The following is an 18,007-nucleotide window of genomic DNA, read 5'->3' on the forward strand; positions in this document are numbered from 1 at the left end:
ATACAAAACTCATGTCACCAAATTTTGTTACGATCGGTCCATAATTAGTCATAGCTCCCATATAGACCCGCTTCCGAAAATCACTTTAACGTGCATAAATCGCTTAAAAATGTTGGTATACACACAAAATTCAACATAGTTTAATTTAATATAGACATAAATCACTCGACCTAATATCAAGGTGATCGGTCCATAATTGGTTATAGCTCCCATATAAGGCCCACTTCCGAAAATCACTCATGAATATAAATTATTGATATTTTAAAAGAAAAATATTTTTACTCATTTACTTGGTGTAGGGTATTATATGGTCGGGCTTGACCGACTATACTTACTTACTTGTTTATTTTAGCTACGTTTCAAATTATTAAGAAGTTGCAAACTTCTTATTTTTTCAAAATCGTATTTTCCTTATTTTGTTTTGATTTGATTTTGTATTAGGCAGCTAAATTAAATTTTTTTCATGAAAACCAGTTATAGCTTCCAAAAGTATTATGCACTTATCTTAAATGTGCAGGTATGAACAATGCCCTTAAATTAACGAATTTATATGGAGTTTGGTAAATAAATATACAAAGCACAAGTTTTGTGCACTTATATGCAAAATGCTCTTAAGTGAAAGGCAGGTAAGTCAAAACTACTGTATTTGTTAAAATTGCATTGTATGAACGATTTAATTAATTTGATCTTTTTGAAAATTTGACCAAATAATCAAAATCTTGTTTTAAGTCGCTAGTTGTTGAAATATTAGTTCTTTAGTGTGGATTTTGAATTTCTGTTAATGTTTAACTGAGCTTCTAAGTTTTGCATAAAATCTGAAAAAAATAAAAAGAAAAATATTAGATTTTGTCGAATAATTCGAGACAGAAAATCGGGTTTGTCGAACAACTCGAAAATCGCTTTATTGTAATGTTCGTTTCAACAGTCTCTTGTATTGCCCCCGTTGACAGCTCCGCTCTCGTTAAGGGCTCCAAGCAATACTTGAGACCATTGAGCAGCACAGTCGTTTGCCAAAGCCAAACCTTGGTCGCTCAAAACACAACCCCAGTTGCTTTACTGCCACAAATCAGGTCATTCCAGACCTGCCAAATTCATTGGTGCTGCAACAGACGGTGTAACTGGTTCCGGTATCGGAACAGTATTCGCAGTCATCGGTTATGCCAGGAACCTATCATTGAAACAACAGTTATTCTCCTACCCCATCTTGGGTTTCGGCCTTTCTGAAGCTATGGGTCTTTTCTGTCTTATTATGGCTTTCTTGCTCCTCTTCGCTTTCTAAAGTGTGTATTTATTAGGGTATTCATTCGACTAATAATCGTTCGATTAATCGAATAATTTCTTACGAATAATTATTCGAACAATTTAAAAATTACCATTTTCGAGTAACGAATAATTCGAACAATTTTATGTGGAATAATCGAATGAAACGAATAAATGTGATTTTGAAACAGCCGTCGAAAGTGATATTGAGGATGACATTTATATTGATGACATTGAAATAGATGAAGGCCATGATCTTAAAATATATATAAGTGATGTATTAACCGCGTACGTAAGTGTTGCAAAATATTTCTTAAATCGAATGATAAACACAAATATTACAAACTAACGTTTGGTTGCAAGAAAAGCATGGAGTTCGTCTTATACATGATTTTGAACATCTTTGTCTAACATGGTAATAAACTTTTTGCGTATTTGTAAATGCGTCAATCATGCACTGCCTGACTTCAAATTAGCCACGTTCACTGACAATGATATCAAACTTAGGACAGATTCCCTTTATTATGTAATTCCCCAAGACCACTTTATTGAGCAAAGATTCGGCAACGTTGATAGAGCTTGATGCATAATTAGAGATGCTAAACGGGAAACCCTGTTCCTTAAAATCCCGGGGTTTCTGGGATTTCCTAAATCCCGAAGCCCGGGATTTTTTAATTTTAAATCCCGGGGTTTTCGGGATTTTTCAACTCCTGTTTCTCATAAATATAAAGGGGAAATTGTAATTTTTGTGTGCCTTTTTCATGCATTTTGACATTTTAAAAGCCCGAATATTGCAAAGTGATGTTCAGCAAAGTTGTTAAGCTCAACTACTTCTACAATATAGTTAATGGTATTTTTGGTTTTCCTTGAGTGGGGCTCTAGAAAATCAATTCTTCACTATTTCTTGTAAGTTGTTTAACAAAACTCAATTTTAATCCTCTTCAAATGAAACTGATTTTATCTCATTTTATATTTCGTTTGCTAAAAGATAAGGTACTGTTTTTTACCGTATGTGCATTAGAGTTCGTTTGTGACCAGGTCACTTCATTTGTTTTTCGGGTATCATAATTTTTCTGAAGGTTTTTGTGTAAATAAAAATAAAGCATCCATTTTTTTGAGAATTTTCACACAAGGAGTGAAAATTTTTCAAAAAAAAAGGACGCCATTATTTTTATTTACGCAAAAGCCTTCAGAAAAATTATGATACCCGCAAATCAAATTTTTTAAATTAACTCTAATGTACATACTTTATTATTATTTATTCTTATATAATGTACTTATGCAAGTATTTTATGCTTTTTAGTGCCTATTAAAAATTAATAGCTAAATAAAAAATTTACTTTCAATTGTAAAGACATATTATGTACGTTTCTTTCTTATAATTTTCGGGATTTTAGATTTTTTTACCAAATCCCGAACCCCGGGATTTTCAAAAACCTCTCTATGTGTAATACAATTTGTTATAAATATTTTAGAAATAGTGAATGATTAATTTACTAAAGAATTATTTACTCAATTTAAAACCCGAATTAATGAACGACATAAACAAATTTCTTAATACGTTTATATTGTATTTGAATTCATGTCCAAGTAGCTCAAATTTTTTAAAGCATAGTTACAAAACGGAAACTAAAATGTTTGATAGTCAATTGTTTTCTAGATTTTTCGGGAGGGAATCTGATCAAAATATTTCTGATGAAAATTTAATAATGGACATTGTTTTTGAATGTTTTTTAACATTATCAGGGGGATAATTCTGGCACTCGTAATCGAAATAAATTTCGAAAGCTTATTAGCGTTCGAGTAAAAACTCGTCCATTATCGAGCACAATCAGTTTTCTATACATTTTATTCGATATCGAATAAGAGAATCCCAAAAATAAAGAAACTCGAACGTTTGAATAAGTATTCGATCGTGTTCGAAAAAAAAAGAAAATTGAGAAAAAGCGGTTTTTTATTAAACTATAGGTTTGACAACTATAATAGTAACTCCCAAAGTCTAGACAACAATTTTTTTTCTAAATAAATCTAAATTTAAATATTGTAATATAGAACTCCAACAACACACGATTAAGGATATACTACCGTCCAAACTATTTTCCGAAATCTTTATTAAAAACAAGCTGACCATATATTGCTGAAAAGAAGGCAATATATCAAAAATAAAAATTTCGAATCGAGTAAATAAAAAATCATTACACACATGGATCATTTAATTTTTATCTAGTTATATGGGGGATTTCATATCAAGTGAATCAACTTTTGAAATCGATGTCTTCCGATCGGGATGAAATTTTATCCAAGGTTATTGGATAGTAATTCAGACACAATTTTTCAACAAGATCGGTCGAGAACTCTCTGAGTTAGATTTCGGAAAAAAATATCAAAAATTTGTAATTTTTAGTATTTTTCGAAAGATTGAAGAAATAGCTATTTTAAATCTTTGGAATACTTATAATTATTTCTTTTGAAGCAGCAATAACGGGACCCTATGTTTTAATACATATAAGAAAAAAATGTTTTAGTTTAACTAAAGTAGAAACAATTTTTGTCTTATAAATATGTCGGGGAGTGTATATGTAGAAGGTGGTATATTTATATTAGAGTAGTGCCATTTGAAAAAAGGAAAAAAAGGAATCGACTAAAACTAAAATTAAAGTTTAGTTTCTCAAAGGCTATTATTTTAAGGCTTTTATAATTTGTTTTTATTTGTATCATGTGGGAGGTATTCGATAGGAGTTTTCAAATATATAGAGAGAACGTATATATGTTTATAAGGACCCAAAATATATATAAATATTTGCAAAAAGTTTAAAAATTGCAGATGTGTCATTAAAAGGGCTTTTCAAAAATATTTTACATGATTACCAATATTTCATGTGTATCCTTTGAATGAAAAAATATTAATAACCTTAATAAATTACATATTTATCCTTGGATCCAGCTCTCCGTATGAATTATACTGTTATTTTAGTCGGGAACATCTGGAACTTGTTTTTGGGGCCCCCTAATGTATATATGTACGTATGTTGATGCGTGAGTCGGTGTAACTATTTATATAAGTAAACTTGATTTATGTAATTCAGTCTGGATATTGTAATCAAATGTAAATTAAATCAATGGAAATAGTTGTGTAAAACTTCATCTCAGTGCTTGTTGTAAGTAACGTGGAAAATTCTATAGTTTTGGATTTACTTCTTACTTATTACACAAAGTACATACTGCATATGAGGAAAGAATGTGGAACTCAGACATGTGTGCACACTTGTGTGTTTTCAGTATATTACAATACATAAAGTCGAACGTCTAAAAATCATAAATCAAATATGTAATGGGTTTACTTACATTTGTGTATTTGAAACATCCATATGTACCAATGTTGGCACTTGTATGTGCGATTGTTTGACTATGAGAGCGTAAACTAGTGTTTAACAATTGTACTTTTGGAATTTACATTATATGGAATTTACAATTTTGGATTTATGTTTTTAACACAAATCAAATCAACAATCAAAAAGTTTGAAGAGTTTGACGGCACGCAACACAGCGCAGCAATATTGGAATGCGGTTCATAACTGCATTAACGATAACTCTTCAAATGGCGTTTTGCAGCAAGCATTATGAAATGCCAAATGAAATGTGTACTAAGTATAATAAATGAAAAAAACCTACATCCTATATACATACATATAATAATGCTATTCGTAGCTAGTAGTATAGGAACTTTTTTTTATATATATAATTCAATTCCATTCAGTCATGCATCCAATCATCCATTTAACCAGTCATACATACATTTGTTCACTCATTCACTCACCCTGCAAGAGCCGGCACGTGTCCTTCATATTTTAATCTCGTACTCGATCGAACACTGATGCTCTTGTAAAACCAAACCAATAAACTTGTTCAAAGTTAAACACTCAACCTGCATAAAGCCACTCGCCAACTCAACTAAACTCAAATACTTACCTCAATCACCTCTAACCGACAGCCAATGGCCCCAATACCACGCAGACATACATATATTTATGTATTAAATGCACTACTATACATATTTGAATAATTTTGAGAAGCTGGCAAATATATCGGTATGTTGGTCAAGTCTATAAAATTTAAAGTTAAAGATGAATACAATTTATTTAAATATATACACAAGTTTTCCGTTGTGTCGAATCCTAAATACCCTGCTCTTATATTTAGAAATACACGCACTTGAACAAAAATTAGTTCTCATTATTTAAGAGTACTATATTCGACTGTCTCTTCGTTTAAGACCTATCGTGTTTTAATTGGCTTTAAACGTCAAACGCACAACATTTTTTGGTTGTAACGATTTTGCCCATTTTCAAAAATTTCTGAACAACAGATTATTTGGGGAAAAGTTCATCGACCTTAATCCTTATCGTGCCTTCAACAGACAAACGGATATAGATAGATCGTCTTACAATTTTATAAAGACCACGAATAATATTCTTTTGTGGATTTATGACCAATATTTCGATATGTTATAAATTGTACGGCAAAATAAATATACCCCTACCTTTTTGATGGTGCACGCAGAGAATAAACATGGTTCAATATGGTCACGATAACTATACTATGTTCTTTGTGTTTTAAAAAAATTTAATTTTAACAATATTTTAGTTATTGTACACGTTTATATAAAGTGAATTTGTCAATAATACAGTGCACTCGCGATAATATGAACTAATTACAATCATGCCAGTTCACATTTGCAAGCTGAGGAAGTCCAAAAATTATTAAGCAGTTGAATTAGAATTTAGCCACTACCCTGTTGATTTAGATTTCAACTCTGTGTAGATAGATAAAATACGTAAAAAAAACAAAAATAATATGTTCATATTTTACAAAACTTTAAAATATGAACAGCTTAGTTCATTAAGTTCATATTTTAGAGTACCCTATGGAAGTAGGTTAGGTTACATGGGTTGCTCGCAATTTAGCGAGTTCACTCGGAGGCCTTGTGGCCCATTGTGATACCCTTAGAAATACTATTCCCTTATGCTGAAAATTCGTACATAAAGTGAGAATAGTTTCCCTCCCTAATTTCGTTGACTATGTGATTCCTGTGATCCCCGTGGGAACCAACCGGTACTTCTAATAAATCTGATCATATTTATTAGTGACACATGTCTGAGACAGTCCAGATCATGGAAAAGAGCTCTACCAAGATGTAGTAGTCTATGCTCTTGTAAGGCTGGGCATTCACATAGAAGGTGCTGTACCGATTCCTCCTCCTCTTCATCTAAACAACTTCTACAGTAGCTATAACGAGGGTAACCCATACGTTCCGACATATGTCCAATCATACAGTGCCCAGTAATTATACCCGTAAGAAGCCTGATCGAATTCCTGCTAAGATACAAAAGAGTCCTAGTTCCATCCTCTGTCAGATTGGGCCAGAGCATTCTTGATATTCTACAAGTGATGATATTTGACAACCTGAGTTCCGTCTCACTCAAAGCCCATTCATCTATCAATCTCGATATTGTCACCAGGGGAGTGTGAATATCCCTTTGCGCTAGAGATACGTCCAGGGACGACCCGTTGGTTGCGCACTCATCAGATACTTCATTTCCCCGGATGCCCTCGTGTCCTGGAACCCATATCAACTCGACGTGCTGTTGTGTCAGTTGTGCCAGTGATTTGATACAATTGAGAAGACATTTCGACCTGATCACGTTGGAGTTAAGAGCCTTGATTGATGCAAGGCTGTCCAAGTAAATATGTATAGTCGAATTTTCGAGATTCAGTTCCCGGATTCTTCTCGCGGCTGTATCGATGGCATAAATCTCTGCCTGGAAAACCGTGCAGGTGTCGGGTAATCGAATAGACATCATAAGGTCTAGTTCATCTGAAAAGATTCCCGAGCCCGTGCCTCTTTCTGTCTTTGAACCATCAGTGTAGATTGAGATCACGTCATCCCTTAGGACAGAGTTCGCGGCCCAATCATCTGGTCTTAAAAGTTCTGTCAAAATTCGGTGTAGGTATTATGTAATCCGTTTCCCGCCCTATGATTGGCCTGCCTATCTTTTGTAGGATGGTTCCATGACCAATACGATCATGCTTTAGTCCGCTCGACTGTTTAAGTCGTAGAGCAGACTTAGCAGAAATGCATTTGATATATATATCAAGGGGAGTTATATTTAGCATCGTCTCTAGACTGGCCTGAGGGGTAGAATTCATAGAGCCAGTAATTGCAAGACATGCTAATCTTTGCACCTTGTTTAGAATAGAAAGGTGAGTCTTAGTGTCCACCAATCTCCACCAAACAAGAGCCCCATAGGTCAAAATAGGTCTTATGACCGCGGTGTACATCCAGTGTACAATGTATGGTTTAAGACCCCATCTCTTCCCAAAGGTTTTCTTACATATATAGAAGGCACATAAAGCCTTCTTCATTCGACTCTCAGCATTACGTTTCCACGAGAGCTTAGAGTCCAAAATTACGCCAAGATATTTGGCTTCGCTTGAAAACTTCAGAAAAGTACCATCCAGTCGTGGAGGTCTGAATTCTGGAGTTTTATATCTTCTGGTGAAAAGAACCAGTTCGGTCTTGGCAGGATTAACACCTAGACCGTTTTCCTTGGCCCATGATAGCAGAACGCTGAGAGCTGATTCCATGAGTTCACTTATTGTGGGAAGAAACTTACCCTGAATAAGAAGCACAACGTCGTCAGCATATGCGACTACTTTGGTACCTATCCTGCTGAGCTTGAAAAGGATTTTATTTACGACAAGATTCCAAAGAAGTGGAGAGATGACACCACCTTGTGGTGTGCCTCTTGTCACAAATTTCCTTGTCCTACCAATGCCCATATTAGAGTTAATGGCCCTGCTCCTAAGCATATTTTCTGTCCAATTTCTTATCCGCTGATCAACACCTAGGTCACCCAATGCATCAACTATTGCGGATATGTTCACATTATTAAACGCACCCTCTATAACCAAGAAAGATGCCATAACATACTCCTTTTTGTCAAGTGTCCCCTCTATAGTTCCGACAACGTCGTGCAAGGCAGTCTCCACCGACCTCCCTTTAAGGTATGCGTGCTGTGCCCTACAGAAATTATCAGGGGATAGGATGTCCCTGACATGGATATCGACCAATCTTTCCAGTGTTTTCAATAAAAACGATGACAGACTGATCGGTATATAGTCCTTGGCGGTATTGTGGTTTACCTTTCCCGCTTTGGGGATAAATACCACTCTAACCTCTCTCGATTCTTTAGGAATGTATCCTGTTTCAAGGCTGTACCTAAATATCATTATAAGCCATGGTATGATGGTTAAAATCGATTTTTGGAGTAACGCTGGGAATATGCCATCTGGCCCTGGAGATTTATAGGGCTTAAAAGATGACACCGCCCCCAAATTTTTCTCCACGCTAACTAATGCACTTATATGGATTTGAGAAGCTGCAAGGTGCTCCGATGCGGAGCCCTCATTTTCATCATCCCTGCAACCCGGAAAGTGTGTCTCCATAAGTAGTTCCAAAGTTTCGGTACTGCTTTCTGTAAAGTTACCATCTGGTTTCATCAGGAATCCAGGCGTACCAGGATCTTTGGATAGTACCTTTCGTAGACGCGATGCCTCCGTGGTATTCTCCAGTTCCTCACAGAAACGCTCCCAAGATTCCTTCTTTGCCCGTCTGGTTTCCCTTTTGAAAGTGTTGAAGCTTTGACGATAATCGTCCCAGCTTAACAAGTCTTGATCCCTCTTCGCCTTATTAAAAAGTTTTCTACATTCCTTCCTTAGCTGCATTAGTCTAGGATTCCACCATTGTTGCCGGAATTTCCTAGGTCCCTGCCGCTCCCTACACGAAGCATAGTAGGCTTCCCTTAATGACCTGGATAGAAACTCTACCGAGTCGTCCAAGTCCCGTGTACCATTTAGTCCATCCATTGCTGGAGGTGGTATGGTGTCACTAGGATTTCTAAAGGGTTTTTCCCTATCCAGTGTAAGCTGTATCGTAAAAACTATCCTGTGGTGATCGGAGAATGAGCACTCGAGTGAAACTCTCTAATCAAGAATTCTAACTGAGTCAGTGTTCCCTACCAAAGTAATATCAATGACCTGCTCCCTGATCCTATTGAAGAACGTTGGTCTATTACCCCTATTGCAAACACTTAGGTTAGTAAATAGAAGGTATTGAAGTAAACACTCACCCCTGTCATTTATATCCGAGCCCACAGAGTATGATGGGCATTTGCATCGCATACTATGATGAGATCATGGCCCCTTGTGTTACACCAGTCTACAAGTGTGCGTACAGCACGTGAGGGCGGATTAACTTCTTCGTATGGTAGGTACGCAGATGATATGATTAGGGTTGGTAACCCTTGTCGCTCTAGTGCAACTACCGTTAAATCACCAGAACTGTAATTAGATAGAAGGAAAACCTTAATGTCTTTCCTGACCAAAATACAGCTCCTTACTTTACCTTCAGGGGTCGGAGAAAGGAGCACATAGTTTCGTGACCGGACGCCTCGAACTTTACTGGCTACAAGCCAGGGTTTTTGGATTAAGGCCACGTGGATGCTGCTTCGGAGTGTTGCAGATTAATCTCACTCTCAGGCCGCTTGGGTTCATCACTGCGCTTCATCGCGGGTAAGATCAACCGAAGTTGGTTTAGCCCGTACTTAATGACGCCTTGCGAAGAACGCAGGAGTCGGAGGGAATCTGAACCGATTTTGATCCAGAGATCCTTGCCTTCTCCTTTGTCCCTCGAGCGTCCTCGTTCGATCGTCCAGTCCTCTGTGCCAAGTTCCTTGTTCTGACGCTTTATAAGTGTTAGTGTGGCTTCGTCCTCCAAAAGAGGAGGAGGAACCCACACTCCCACCGTCGTACGAAAAGGTACTTGATCCAGTGGGACGATTTCGATTCTTGCATTGGGCCAGAGTTCGCCAACTCCTCGGATACAGTTTCTGAGAAAGCCTAGAGCCTTCTCGTTACCACACCCGATGATCTTGACACCCTTTAACCATTTGGCGCCGTCGAATGCAGTGAAGGAATCATCCTCACTGCATGCGAGTTCGTCAACTAGTGCCCGCAAGATCTTCTCCTCCAGAAGCAGCCATCTGTCCGTAGTCATTTTCCCATCAGGTTGACTACGATCAATGATGGCTACTTGTAGCTCAGGTGCTGATGATAAGCTAGTTGATGGTTTCAGCCGCTTACCCTCAGACACCTGCGTTTCACCTGACCTTTGCCGCTTAATACTAGGCCTGCTAGCTAGACCTTTGGCAACCGTCGCGGTTCCTCGAGTAGAGGAGATTGCGGACAGCACCTTGGGTGTTGTGCTAGCAGACTTCGTCGTGCCGCATTGGTCATCACCTCTCTTTGGTCCCGACGTGGCCCTCTTTGATGTACATGGGCGTACGTCAAGATCCTCCGAGACGGTGATCGTGTTCGGTCCAGTGCTGGCATGGGGCACATGTTTAGATGTGATCACCTGCCTGCTCTGGTTTGGTTCGGTCGTAGTCTTGACTGGCCTGACCTCCACAACAGTAGTATTTAGCATAGCCTCATACTTCTGTATGTGGTAGGTATGTTTACGCCGTAAACGCTTTTCCCTGGTGGTCAACGACGCGGGATCTCGTGAGTCCAACGTCCTGACATACCGGAGAGAGCGTTTGTAGCCCGCCAACCTTTTCCGTTCGTCCTGTTCTGAGTCCTGTTTCTTGTTTTTCTATTCTTTGTCTCCCTTTGCAGGGTCATGGGCCTCCGGATTGTGTACGTCTTCCTTCGCTTTTAGCGGCTCGGAGGACACCATGAGTAAGTCCTCCTCATCAGTCTCATAAAGGTTTAACCCTTTTAGACCTGAGAGGTTGTCGTCCAAAGTCACTCTTTCTTGTCTTGTCAGAAAACTGTTCGGTCTGTCGTTAATCCCAGTAGCATCACCGACTACCAGACCCGGGATATTCGTCTGATTCGTCGCAGTCACAGTAGCTCCAGTGGCACTCAGACCTGTGGCTTCCGCCTGAGTACTCACGTTACCCTTGGAGATTTTAGCACACTCGACCAAGGACATAGGGCCGTCTTTATTTTTTGACATTTCATGGGGGGGGTTTGGCAGTTTATACCTCTACCATAGGTAAGAAAAAAAGACACTGCCGCTCCACAGGAGTCAGACGCAGACCAGGATGCCGCTTAATGTGAGTCAGACGCATCCTGGATTTGAGTTTTTTACCAAAATCATTCGGACTGACAGAACCAGATCTTACTTTCCAGCCGCCCTTAACATAGGGAACAGACGCCAGATGGTACGGTTATGTTGCCTAGGTAACCCAACCACAGTCCCGGACCGACATCAAAAATGCAGACAGAGGGAACCCTAACTAAGGGAACAGACGCTACCAATTGAGGTCGTGATCGCTAGGCGACCGAAGATGGTCATTTACCCCACAGCCGCTCATAACATAGAGGACAGATGCTATGAGGTATGGGGAGGGTAGTTCTTAGATCACATCCTTAGGATGCTTAAGCCCCTGCACCGTGCCCGAAGACTCAAGGTGACTACCCACAGCAGGGTCCCTATGGAAGTAAATAGTGTTCATATTTTGGGGTGTTCATATTATCGCGAGTGCACTGTATTTTAATTGGGAATTTAGTACCTTAAAACAAAAACCTATTAAAATAAAATTTTGTATTTCTAGAAATAAATTTTAATAATAATATGATTACTTAGGATCATAACATGATTTCATTGGATCATATCACATATATTTTAATTTGGTCATAAATTGATTTATATAATAATATGCTTATTTCAGAACATATTATGATATTTTATGATAATAATAATGATCATAATATATTTAGATTACAATCATAAATCTTACAATAGTATGTTGCTCTTAGATTATGTTTACCACAACCATGTTTTTCTCTGCGTTTGGGTACAAACAAGTATATCCGAAAAAAATATTTGGATTGTTCCAGACGTTGTCAGAAATACAGGGATTTAGTCAGAATTAATCAGAAAAAGTTTAAAAAAACTACAAATGTTTCCTAAAGAAGTCATCACATAATTTAGATAAATAACACTGTGCAACAAATTTCGAGTCAAATGAAAGTTCACCATTAACTTAACAAAACTGCCAAAGGGTTTTGAAAAGTTAGCTCGAAATTAATTGTTGTGGCCTCTTGAAGTTGGGTAATTTTTGACAATTTTTTGCACTATGAGTTGAAATAAAAAAACAAAAAAAGTATATGTATAAAAATATTTAATGGAATGTTGTGAAATGCATTGTTTAATTGACTTCACTAATAAGCTAATTTGGATTTATCTCTTATTCTAAACATTGTTATGTCAAAGCAAGTGTCATCTTTACTTCGCCGATGACGTGTCACACTCGTGTTGGCGAATGTAATTCAGCTATTTATTTTCTACTAGGACCGCCCGGTGGCCGAAATTGGACCACTTTTAAACGCTTTTTACCACTTTTATGGAAAGAATTTAAAAAAAAAATGATGTTCTGCAAATCTAGAGAAAATAACCTTTAAAACCATATATGTTTCATCAATATTGGTGGACAATAACATACTTAAAAGTGTACCACAAAAAACCGTGTGGCCTATTTATATATAAGATTATAATCATTACCCTTATACCTATGTACTTTTTTCTATAGTTCACACAGCATGTTTAGCTTTTGAGAAATACACTTAATTCTTATATAAGTAAAACTCCACTCGTGTTTTATTTTATTTATTGTGCGTACTTATTGTTGCATTGAATTCAATGTGGAAAAATATATATTTTCTTTTATTTCAACAAATGGTGGACGGTATTAAATATATATTTGGACCCGCTATTATCAAAAAACTGGAGTAGGGTGGGTAAAATTGTTGTAAATTTAATTTTAAAATGCGAATATCTCCTAACCTATAAGATATTTTTTTGAAATTGGAACAGAAACGAAGAAATAGGATCCTTTTACAAATGTAACATACCCGAGGTGTCCTACTTTGAGGTCCCTTGGTCGCGCTACTGGTGGGTCCATACGGTCCAAGTTCAAAACTTAAACTCGACAACACTCCCTCTTTGTGCATGTGAAATTTCATTTAAATCAGAAATACCGTTTAGAAGTTACATATTTATTTCCCTCTATTTTTTTTCTATACCACTGTGCTCCCGTTATTCATTTTTAAATATAGTTTCTTAGTTTCGTATCGAAAATCTCATACTGATTAAAATATGTAGTAAAATCAAACAAATAGTCGGATAAATTGATTTTGACATAAAGTATTTTCTTTTTTTATCAATCAATTTCATTAAGACTACAAATTTAAATATCATTCGTGGTCTCCAAGATATTTGCATTTTAATAATATTGTATATCTGGTATTACTTTTAAGATATTTTACTGATTTCGAATATAATTAAGTGCAAATTGTTCATTGTTTGCAACATTATATCACAAACGCATATACATTACTTGCCATGTATGCATATAATGAAAACCCGGTTAACCGCGTTTTCCAGCTAAAACCGTATTCGAAAACGGTTTTTGAAATATGCTATTTTTTGAATAACAGGGTTTCTAAACAGGTCGTTTTTTTAATACTCTATTATCATACCTTTATCAGACATTTTTTAATGAGCTTTCAAACTACAAGATCTGGAAAGATTAGTGCGTAATGTTGAAATTGAGATAAATGTAAAGAAAACCAAATCCATGAGAATTAACAAGGCGATTCAGTTGATTACTTAGATAGCTTCTTCTACCTAGGCAGTATAGTAACAACAAAAATGGCGGCAAAGAAACATAAGCTAGCAACAGGCTCAACAGAGTGAGAGCGGCATTCGATATTCGCAAATATCCAGACGAACCATGCACAGAATATTCAAGTGCCTCAGAATTATGCAGGATTTTCTGGACCAACATCTGCAATACGGATCTTTGGAACTTAAGATGTCCGAAGATGTCAGGAAGATGTCCGATAGTATTACAAGGATGGTGCTAGAGTGGAATCCTCAAGGCTATGTGGTCGACCCAAGAACACCAGAAAATGCACAATAGCCCAAGAACTAAGATAATGTAATCTAAATAAGTGCGAAAACAACAACAGCAAACAGAAGATGGAGGTGCTTTGTGAAAAAAAATGTTTTGGTTCATTACAGAAATTTTATAAAAAATATATTAAATAACCAACTAGAAAGGCTGTGCCAAATCTTGTATATCCACCATCAATACGAGACAATAAAATATTTTTCTGATAGGCGTTATATGGGCGGTAGAGTAAATTATAGACCGATCATCATAAAAGCTGGTAGATAAATTTAGGTTCATATAAAACTTATTTATTTCCAATTTCATCACGATATTAATTATTATTTTAGTTTCTGAGGGGGACCTTGTATGGGGACTAGGGACAAATGTTGTCCGATATTCGCCATACTTTACAGTATAATTTCAGAGTACTTAGAAATAATTTATGAACAATTTTAGCAGAATTGCCGCGCAATCAACATATTTATGACTGCTGAAATGGTATTCCGGGGGACATTTTTTCAATACCAAACAAACATTACACAGGTCAACAGCAAAAAAAGGCTTCACTAACCACTTTATAGATTTGATGCAACATGGTTAGCTAAGTACAAAAATGGTAACATTTTTTAATACTATGGATAGATTTTTTTTATAAATTTTTTTTCTAAAATTGTGAATTTTTTTAGATGTTTCTCAACATAATTTGTGATAACTCAAAAAGGGTTAGTCCGATATTATTAGAAAAAAAAACTTAGAAAATTTCAAATTTACATAGCCTGTCTGTTTGTATATTGTGTTTTAATCCGCTCAGTAGTTTCGGAGTTATTATAACAAATTGAAGCAAAAAATATATTTTTTATGTAAAAAAAATCATGAAAAATCGAAAACGGCAGAAATTGTTTGATTTATTTATCGCAAAGCCACATGTAATAGGAACAAAATGTGATATCGATCATAAAAATCTATGGATTATTTTCGAATTTATTCACAATTAAGTGAATTCGCTTATTTTCAGAAAATTGTATGTGCGTACAATAGATTGACAATCAGTTGTCTGGAAAAAATTTTTTGTTAAAATTTTGAAGAGTGCCGGGTGGAATATTGTGACACTAGGCCTAAAAGTTAAGTGCTGAAAATTTTAGCCAAATCGAAAAATGATTTCTGGACGCGCATCGAGGTCAAAGTTCAGATATATGTTAAATTTTACTATTTATATGGAATAAATAGGTAAATCTCGTTAACTTTCTGCATTGTTTTCTAGAAATATGTAGATTTATTTATATTAATGAATATTACATTAAAATTTTTTTTAGCATACATCTGAACTTTGACCTCGATCATTGTCCGATTTGGCCCAAATTTTCAGCACTTAACTTTTAGGCCTAGTGTCACAATATTCCACCCGTCACTCTATGAAATCTAAAAAAAAATCGGCTGTCACTCTAGCGTACAAACATGTACTTAGAGTGTAAATTTTACATGTGTTTCGATTGTGGCCTATAATGTTTTCAACAGACAGACGGACGGCTATAGCTAGATCGTCTTAGACTCTTATAATTCTAAGCGACAAATATTTTGATATTTTACAAATGGAATGACAACAGCAACATATCCCATCTTTTTTAATGATGGGTACATTGAAAATTTAATTTTAGTATTAACAATTCAGATGATAACTTCAGTAAGACAAACAAAATATATTAAATTTACTTAATGAACAACAATAAATACATATGTATATATGATTGTGTGTATGAATTTTGTTGAAAAAAGCTAAAATGAAATAAAATAATAAATATTTTATATTTAAGCGGATTTAAGGAATTCATTTTTAGCAAACTGTTTACATATTAAGGACACACACATACACAAACATACTCAAAAATGTCTATGTATATGTGAGTATATATATACATATGTATGTATTGAAGTGTGTGCGTTTGTATTTATAACAATTTCTGGCATCATTTTCTTTATGTTTCCAGTCTTCTAAGACCTAAATATACTGAAGATTCATACAAACCTAGGAAAGATGAATGAAATGATATACATAGATACATGTGTGTTTATATGTTAACAAGGAATGTAACGAATGCGAATAATTCGGTTATTTTTCCATCAATTAAATATGCGAAAATTATAGATGTGAGGATTACGATCATCTCTCTAATCGAAGATATTGTCGCTAATGTATTTACTAGCGCCACAGTTCAAAGCACATCAATCGATCGATTATAAAAAATTGGCAATAAATCTGAATCTTCTAAACAACTATTCCTATTGCAAAATTATGTATGAGCGAATCGTAGAAGTGAACATAGGCTTTAAGAAAATCTTAAAATTTAGGGTTTTTACCATGACTTCATTTTGTTTTCCGCAAATATCTTCTTTTTATACCCTACACCACCATAGTGGGGAGGGTATAATGCAAATGTTTGTAACGCCCAGAAATATTGGTCTAACACCCACCTTAAAGTAAACCGATCGGCTGGCTGGTTGGCTGGCTGGCTGTCCATGTAAACGTTTTGCGCAAAGTACATGTCGCAATTTTGAAGATATCTCGATCAAATTTGGAACATATAATTGTTTCGGCCCAAAGACGAAGCCTATTGAAAATGGCTGAAATGAATAGGTATGTTACAATTTTCAATGCGAACAAAACACAACCTATTAATGTTATTTAATTATTCAGGATCCTTATTAGAAGTGAAATAGATAACCAAAATTGTCTCAAAAAATATTCATTGTTAACTGCAACAAATATTTTAGAATAGAGTACAATTTTTTTTTTTTTTTTTTTTGTATTAAACTTTTTATATAAATATGTTCTAAACAGCAAAATATAACAATTTACTTGTTAAATGGAGATTATATCTTTCATTTTGCTGTTGACTTTAATTATTCGGATTTGCAAATAATGATATTTATTATTCGCCGTCGTATTCGTTACATAGGTATTCCAAACATCCCTAGTATTTAAGTATGTTATCTATGTATACATACGTATATTGTGTATATGTGTAAGTAAGTATGCATAGGTATAATTCCACTTTTAGTACAAAATACACATTGGAGTTTGTTTGGAAATTCCTATTATTCCTATTTAAAATACTGAGACATTTCTGAAGATTCTATGTACATTGTACAAACACTGTATGTACATGCAATAATTCTGTTTAAATGTAGTTCACTTTCTTAAACATACTTATAGTAACCCAAAATGCTAAATGCCGTCACAATCATTTCAACAATTTTACAGAAATAGAAGAACTCTTTAACATTAACAGGTTGCACATTTTATTTGAAGTTTCGAATTTTCCAAAAATGTTCAAAAATTATATGTTGAAAAAAAATTCATGTATTTCATTTATCATAAATTTAAATACCAAACTTTGCATTTTCAAATTTCTAGTTATTTTATTTGACATTTTAAATGATATTTATTTAAGCTTAAGGTCTTTTTTATATCCCTATCGTAGTAAAATCTAAAAATGTGAAAGGAATTTATAAAAAATTAAACGAATGTTTGTCTTTTGTCATTGCAAGTATAAAAAATATCCTGCGATTCTAAAAAATATGGATATTTTTCTTAAGCCTTTCGCTCTGCTCTAATTTACTATGTTTTTATATATAGTAAGACAAAATATATATTTTTTATTAATTAATTTTATTTGTACAAAATTATATAATAGTAGTAAGTATAAAGTTAAAAGAATAATAAAACA

The 18,007-nt window shown here is 35.1% G+C and overlaps 1 protein-coding gene and 1 pseudogene across 1 annotated transcript; one reads left to right on the forward strand and one right to left on the reverse strand.

Moving 5' to 3' along the window:
- The first annotated feature begins 909 nt into the window (after positions 1-909).
- LOC135960850 (ATP synthase F(0) complex subunit C2, mitochondrial-like) lies at positions 910-1,279 on the forward strand (annotated as a pseudogene).
- Positions 1,280-6,060: 4,781 nt separating this feature from the next.
- LOC135961270 (uncharacterized) lies at positions 6,061-9,458 on the reverse strand. Its single transcript, XM_065512768.1, has 3 exons — positions 9,450-9,458; positions 8,540-9,246; positions 6,061-6,073 (listed from the first exon to the last, which is right to left on the reverse strand). The coding sequence occupies exons 1-3, from the start codon at positions 9,456-9,458 to the stop codon at positions 6,061-6,063; spliced, it is 729 nt and encodes a 242-aa protein (XP_065368840.1).
- Between the last annotated feature and the right edge of the window lie 8,549 nt (positions 9,459-18,007).

This window comes from Calliphora vicina, chromosome 5, assembly GCF_958450345.1.
Source record: "Calliphora vicina chromosome 5, idCalVici1.1, whole genome shotgun sequence".
In the NCBI taxonomy this organism is placed as follows: Eukaryota; Metazoa; Arthropoda; class Insecta; order Diptera; family Calliphoridae; genus Calliphora; species Calliphora vicina.